General features: G+C 42.2%; 1 protein-coding gene across 1 annotated transcript; it reads right to left on the bottom strand.

The window, feature by feature from the left end:
• Positions 1–4,681: 4,681 nt before the first annotated feature.
• Positions 4,682–5,077, bottom strand: LOC131798534 (uncharacterized). The gene has a single exon (XM_059116184.2). The coding sequence runs from the start codon at positions 5,075–5,077 to the stop codon at positions 4,682–4,684; it is 396 nt and encodes a 131-aa protein (XP_058972167.2).
• Between the last annotated feature and the right edge of the window lie 2,865 nt (positions 5,078–7,942).

Raw genomic sequence — 7,942 nt, 5'->3', positions numbered from 1 at the left:
ACGGTGGTCTTTGAAATATCTTTGGCACTGTTTAAAAGGCGAAGCACAATCACACTTCTCCATTGCTAGCTTGGCCAAATCCAGTCTGGAAAGGCTATGCGGAATAGCAAAAACGTGTTTGTTGCCATAAAGGTCTTCAAAATCTGGTGTATCTCTAAATTCTCCTTCAAGGTTTCTTCTGAAATGGGTTCTTGTAGATTCTTTGACTTCCACTTCCACGACTTCTTGAGACTTCAAGAAAGATGTAAATAAGGTGTATAACTCGGCTATTCTAACAACCCTCTGGTTTTGAAACAAGCCTGTTTTGGTTTTGGTAAACAAACTCTCATAGGCTTGTGATTTTGCATTAACACCTTGAACGTTTTTAGTGTCATCATGATAACAAGGTTTATGGTAACAAGCTTCTGCCGCAATAACTTCTCTGCTGACAATAGTCATTATACTTCCATCGTTTTTACTCACTGCTGCTCTCTTGATGATGCTATCAGCATGCAGGTCAACACACTGAATAAGTGCCTCTCTAGTTTTTGTTCCTTGAAGGTCTTTAGTCTTTTCACAAAAAACACAAATTTCCTCATACAATTTACTTTGCTTGGAGACGGGTTGTTGGATTGAAGATCTGCGGCTACTTGTGTCACCTTGCTCCTCGACTTGGACAGACTGAGACATCTTTTAAAGATTCCTCTTTAAGGTAAAAATACTTTGACGTTTCCTGTGATTTGACATATGAGGTATGTCTCCTTCCTTTAACGTTTTTGCTCTGCCAAGGATCTCCTCATGGTTCCGAATAACTGCAGTATTTTCGATGACTTGAGTTCGAATCTAAATCTCCAGTTTCGTCAGTACTGTGGATGATGCATTCGTTGTCTTCCCGTTGTGATTTGTACTCTTTGGCATTGCTTTCTAGAGTTCTCCGTTTCACTCCTTGGGTGTTCAATAATAGGTGAAGTAAAGATTGTCGGCTTGATATTGCGCTTCTATTTTAATAATAAATTGTTACAGGCTTAAAATATTCGAAAAAAAGTTAAAATCTGGGATTAATTAGCACAGCGGTTCAATAATAAATTCGTATCCTCAAGTTCGTGCAGATCTCGAATGGCTGTAAGTTTTACATGAATTGTTGTTTCAGTTATCATCAACTCTCCATCAAAATGCTTCTTGTTTAGTTACCTAGCTATAAATTGCCGTAGTTTTGACTAGATTTCAATTTAATAACGATGAAAATCAATGAACAAGTCAATGTACTCACCTGCCATTAAGGCCGCCATGGTGAATTTCCCCATAATGCATTGCAAACTTTAAGGGAACCATTGATTTTTACATTTTTTTGCTTATAAAGAGATAAATTGAAATCTGGCTAATGGAAAATAATGCATGCGTGGTCATGTCGTGAATGTAGGTTTGAAATTATTTTTGATTTAGCTAGATTTTTTTGATCTGACTTCCAAGCACAAGCTTAATTTTCATGCAAAAGCAAACTTTGGTGATATTTCAGTCCTAAACGCTACTCTTGTCTGGACTATTAGGTTTGTTGTTTTATCTGGCTTAAGCATAGTTACTGGTAATGTGTCCTAAGGATAGTGTAACCTCTGAATGCAAATATGTCTGTTTGAAATGATACATGGTGCTAGTTACTGTTTATGACTTTAGAAATATGTGGGTAAATGCAAATATTAATCTTTTTCACACTGACTGTATTGTAAGAAAAAGTATGTATTTCTCAAGAATAAGGAAGATAAGCCTCCCAAGTGAAGTTGGCCTTACAGTGAGAGGAATATTCTGGCCTCCATGTGTTTGAACTGAATCCAATCCATTGTTTAATTCATCCCCGCAGTAGTTTCAGATTTACGATGTCCCATTTGTTCCTCCAAACAAATATTTGTATGTATCTTCTTTGAGTGAAAAGTACTTGATGGAGTTTATCCTTTCCTAGTCTAATGGGTTGCATTTCTTAAAAATGTACAAGATGCGAACTGGATTTACAAGTCTTTGTTTACCTTTGCAGCATGGAGTAATCCTGGCAGCATTGGTTGTCACATGTATTTTAGCTGCATAGCGGCCTTGGAGGGTGCTCAGTGCAACTCCTTATTCAGTTTTAAATTTTAAAAATGGGTACATCTGAATGTTGAGAAAAATTGATTGAATTGAGAAAAACCTCAAAATAATGGAATCACAAGGTAGCTATTGCTGCAGCTTGCTTGGAGACTGGATCACAGCAGGAGAGTCTATGTGTTCTGTTCTGAAGTAGTTAACCCTCACAAACATGCTATTTGCATGAATAATGAGGCGCACAGTTTCCCTGAAAAACTCCTCTCAAATTTGCGAGAGGGACGAACTTTCTCTTGAGATTTCCAGACTCACTAACATCCCCAGTGAATTAATCTTAGGGAGCATATGGGCAAGACTAAGGTGTTGCTGCTATGTGATGTTGGAAGGTACCATAGGGAATACTCTCTGATGAGTCTCCAATCTAAAACATTAACTAACAGGTGATCAAAAAAAATCATTAGTGTACAATTTATGGAAAATATGCCAGATATACCATCTATATACATATACAGCAATTAACAATTGCCTGTCTTTTTAATGAAATGCAGCCTTATACCAAGAGCTAATGTCACTATTTAGTAGCTTTCATTCTCATTTCCTCTCACCCCTCCTGCCCAAAAGAAAATTGTTGAATACTGTATGTGACCCTCGTGCGAAAAAGAATGCTTAAGAATTTAACAATGGAACATGAAATTTATTTCACAGCTGCAGATTATGTGTGGCCAGAATTCTGTGAAATGAATAATGTACACAACAAATGGCTATTACGAGCAGCAATTTTACTGTTCAATTCTAACTATAATGATCCAGAGTACCTTAAGATATATAGATTACTTCATGGGAAGGGCACGCATACGGCATTTTTGCATGAATTGGTAATACAAACCAACAAGTACCAAAATGCTGTACAAGTGCCCTCTCCATAATGTAATTTGTTTATGTTATGCATCTTGAGATTCCCCTTTTTCGTTGTTGTTTTATTTTACTTTTATCTTCAAATGGACTTTGTTCTGTAGAAATTGAACCATCTGCACAAGTGCCTGGTGACTTGTTCACTGTGTCATGGTTATTTTGAGTTTTCCGCCATGGAAAACAGGCTCCACTGAAGGGACCAGTTGCAGGAAGCAGAGGTTTTTATGAACAAAGCCTTTGCTTTAGCCGTCAAAGTGGTGGTTGTAGCAGTTGGTGAAGCATTGTTGTTTTTGTCCGTTGTGGCATTGCATGTTGAAGGCTGTGAGCTCAGTATCAATGACATATTCTTCTGTTGCTCTTTAGAAACAGAGCTGTAGTTGTTTATTCTTTGCACATTATGGTGACCTGAAAGCTGCATGATGTGAGTAGGGAGAGCATTGCTATCGTTAAGTTTTTGTATCATCATTTTTCTTGCACTGTGGTTCGTGAGCCATTACTTCGTGTCGAGTCCAGCTTTGTTTGCCATAGTTTTCATTAATGAGTTCAGTTTGTTTACGTTCATTGCACTTACCTCAAACCAACATCTACCAGAATCCTTTGAATAGTTGATACTAAGATAGAGAGGGGCCTTGGTAGTCAGCATTGAGTTTGGTCTTTTTTCTTTTATCAAACACAGGGTTTCTCTCATCTGGTCCGTCTTGAGTAGCAAAAGCTTTAGGCTTGGCTGCTCTGAAATTTTGAATTTTAGCTCCAGTTCGGGTTTGGTCTGTCATTCAGAATATTCTAAATATTCAGTTCCATCCACATCTCTGAAATTAATGGAGTTCATAAACCACAATGTGTTCAATAAAGCCTCAGCACTCCAAGCAGGTTTTTCATGGATAGAATGTTGACCTCCTTGTCTGTCATAACCTCTGTTGTGTTTGGCTTGTTGCCCTTCCCTATCTTTTCAGTTGCCTGCTTCGAGCCTCCAAGTTTGTTCAAACTCAAGGTCCTCCATTATGTTCTTTGGATATTTACAAGCTTTCAAGTGAAGGTTGATGCTGGAAAGCAATCCTCTGAGGCTTGAAGGTTCAAATTTGTCCCCATCTTTTCACTTGACAGTTATTATAAATTCACTCAAGAAATCATTTAGCTGCTATGGTGGAATCTCTTCCAGTTTTCTCTCCTCATTCTTTTTCTTTCAAAAACGCCTTTAAAATGGCAATGTCTTCCCATGTTTTGATAGCATGTTCTTGTTTTCCTGCTTCCAAATAAACTCATTTTCGGGCTTTTGTAGTGCAGGAAATTGTAAACTTGAGGTTACAGCCATGTCAAAGAGCTAATTTTAGGAAACAAGTTTGACTACAGAATTCCAAACCCCTTTCAAAATTTTTACACAACAAACAACGAAGCTAAGTTTCAAGTAAACTGACGGGGCAGGTGTTATGTTCTTGTGGGAAGGCGAAGGAAAATTATTAAGATGACACAAGATGGCGGACTTCACACTAACTGTATTGTCACATAAGCACATGTTACATACCAGTAACCGCTGGTACCGCGGGCTCGCTATAGAAATTACTCAACACTATAACACCTCCCCGCGGAGATGAACTGTCATGCAACGAAACTAATTAGGAAATGTAATGCACAAGAAACTCAAAATGTTTATCTGAAATATGTCCTCGAGACAGTTTTAAATGTCCTTTAGCAATGTTCAAAACTGCATAACAATGTTCACTCAAAGTTCTTCAATCAACCTCTGAGGTGGTTTTGGGGTGCGTTTAGATCGGCGTAGTTCAGGACTAGCAGGGGTAGCAGTAGGGGGTGGATCCTCTGGTCCACAATCTTCTGGAGTGGAGCTGTTTGCTTCTCCAGGGTAATCTTGAAGATCTCCCTCAGTGGGTGCTTCCTCTGCTTTAGTGGTTCCTGAACTTGAACTGTTCAGAAGAATGTCGTCGAGGTGTCGCCTCCAAGTCTGACCATCTTGTTGCTGAACACTGTTGGAATGGGGTGCGGTCTGCTGTACCACTGTACCAGATTGCCACTTGCGACTGGATACATAGTCACGTGCCAATACAGTGTCGCCAACAGCTACGTCTTGGAACTTGGCATGCTTGTCATGATTAGACTTCATTTTGCCTTACTGGCAGGCCACACGACTAGCAAGGTCAGGACATGTCAGGGAAAGACAAGTGCGAAGGTCGCGTCCCAGGAAGAGCTTGGCAGGTGATGACCCTGTAGTGGCATGGGGTGTGCTTCTGTAAGATAGGAGAAATCTAGTGATCTGCTGTTGTGGAGTGCAGGCAGGATCAGCCACAGAAGACTCCAAAGCATACTTGAAAGTCTGGACGAACCTTTCTGCCAAACCATTAGATGATGGATGGTATGAGGACACCAATATTCTCTAAATACCATTCTGCTGCAGGAATTCACTATACTCCACAGACTGGAAAGGCGGTCCATCGCTGACTATTTGGGCTGGGAGGCCATATCTTGCAAAGACACTGCGCAAGGCATTGCAGGTTGCTCCTGCGGTTGTTGTCTTCATTGGACCAAACACTTCTGGCCACTTGGAGTGAGCATCGACTACTACAAGGTAGTGGTTGGAATGGTGAGTTGCGAAGTCTAGGTGTAAGCGTCGCCACAGAGTGGTGGGCTAAGACCAAGGAAGCAGTGGTGAAGCTGGGGAAGCATTTCTGGTTCTGTGACACTGCTGGAATTCACGCACAGTATCCTCGATGTCGCTGTCAATTCCTGGCCACCAGACATGACTGCGTGCCATAGCCTTCATGCGAGCTATTCCGGGATGGGCTTCATGAAGTACTCTCAGGATTGGTGGTCTTAAGGTGGGCAGAATGATAGTTTGCATACCCAACATGAGGCAGCCTTCCTCCACAGAAAGCTCATTCCTGCGTGTGAAGTATGGCTTGAGCTGAGGATCAGCACAGAAATGGAGAGGCCAACTGTCAAGGGTAAGTGTTAGTGCCTTAGCCAATGTAGGATTCCTGGAAGTCTCCTTGGCAATTTCCGTGGCAGAAACTGGGTGCCGGTTTAGCTGCTGACTAGCCATGAAGAATATCTCCTCTTCAACGCTTGCATCTTTCTTAAACTGGAGAGTTAACCGAGACAAGGCGTCCACACTGGCTACTTCAGCAGATGGCTTGAATTCAATTTGGTAATGGTATGAGGATAGAAGGAGAGACCAACACTGCAGTCTAGCTACTGCCAGGACTGGTGTGGCTTGAATTCAATTTGGTAATGGTATGAGGATAGAAGGAGAGACCAACACTGCAGTCTAGCTACTGCCAGGACTGGTGTGGCTGAGTCAGGAGCAAAGATCTTTAGCAAGGGTTTGCGGTCAGTTCGGAGCGTGAACTTTCCCCCAAAAAGATACATGTAATATTTAGTGATGCCAAAGATGATGGCAAAGCCTTCCTTCTCGATCTGGCTGTAGTTTCTCTTGGATGAGTTTAACGATCTGGAAGCATAAGCAATGGGTCGCTCGTTGCCATTAAGGAAGCGGTGCAGAACGACGGCTCCAATACCATACTGGCTTGCGTCGTTTTCAAGGATCACTGGAAGGCTTGGATCATAGTGGACTAACACATTGGAGGATGAGAGTGAGTCCTTGACTTTGTTGAAGGCTTGCTCACACTGGGAGGACCACTTAAATTCCTGGTTTTTCTGCAGGAGCTGATTTAGTGGTTGGAGAATTGTGCTCAGGTTGCGAATGAATTTTCCATGGTAATTGATCATCCCAAGGAAGGCTCTTAACTGAGTGGAGTTCTCAGGGCATGACACTTGCTTGATGGCTTCGATCTTCTCCTCTGTTGGGGAGATTCCACTGGCTGAAATAACACAGCCCATGTATGTCACGGATTTCTGCATAAACTTGCATTTACTGAGCTGCAGTCGTAGACCATAGCTGTCTAGACGGTTGAGGACACTGTCTAGGTTCTTGGTGTGGTGATCATCATCTCTACCAGTGATAAGGATATCGTCCTGGATGCTTGCCACATTGTCAAGACCTTGAAGAATGACATCCATGGTACACTGGAATATAGCAGGTGATGAAGCAATACTAAAAGGCAGTCTCTTGTAGCGGTATAATCCTCGGTGGGTATTGTGACAAATGTTTGGCTGTCAGGATCCAAGGGAAGCTGCTGATAGGCGCTCTTTAGATCGAGCTTAGTGAATCTCTGTCCACCTTGCAGTTTGACAAAGACGTCCTCAGGCAAAGGGATTGGACACTGAGGAACATTGAGCTGCGGGTTGACAGTAACCGCATAGTCTTTGCAGGATCTTGTGGTACCGTCCGATTTAGGTACATGAACCATTGGAGTCGCCCTCTCACTGAATTCGACCTTTTCAACGATGCTCTCAGCTTCTAATTGGCTGTACTCAGCCTCTACGGCCTCTTGGAGTGAATAGGGGACTGGGTGTGCCTTGTAAAACTTGGGCTGGGCATCTGATTTCATTTCCAATTTGGCTGTAATGCCTTTGGTGTGCCAAGGCCTGGCCTTAAAACCTCAGGGTAGGACTGGATAACAGTGTGCAATCGTGACTTGACATCCTGTGGTAGGCCTGTGTCAGATAAACAAATACTGCATATCTTCTTCCAGTCAAGCTTTACATGTGATAACCAGTCTCTTCCAAAAAGAGATGGTCCGGAGCCTTCCACTACTCTAAGTGGGACATCAGCACTCTGGTCTTGGTATGTGAGGTGCACTTCCAGTTGACCAGATACCTTTACTGGGTGTCCTGTGTAAGTGTGCAGGCGAGTGTTGGATGGACGGGAGGTGTGTCCTTGAAATGCCTTGTGTATGTCTCACTGGAGATGAAAGAGACTCCAGCACCAGTGTCTAGTTCCATGAAGAGGGGAGTTCCATTCAGTTTGACTGGTACCTCAATGCCATTGCTACCCGAGCCCAAATTGCACAGTGAAGTCGAGAATGGATCAACTGAATCATGAGAACTGACCTGAGAAGGCTCTGTTTCT

The sequence above is a fragment of the Pocillopora verrucosa genome, chromosome 8, assembly GCF_036669915.1.
Source record: "Pocillopora verrucosa isolate sample1 chromosome 8, ASM3666991v2, whole genome shotgun sequence".
In the NCBI taxonomy this organism is placed as follows: Eukaryota; Metazoa; Cnidaria; class Anthozoa; order Scleractinia; family Pocilloporidae; genus Pocillopora; species Pocillopora verrucosa.
The sequence above is the reverse complement of the archived record's forward strand: the minus strand, read 5'-3'. Positions and strand labels throughout refer to the sequence as shown.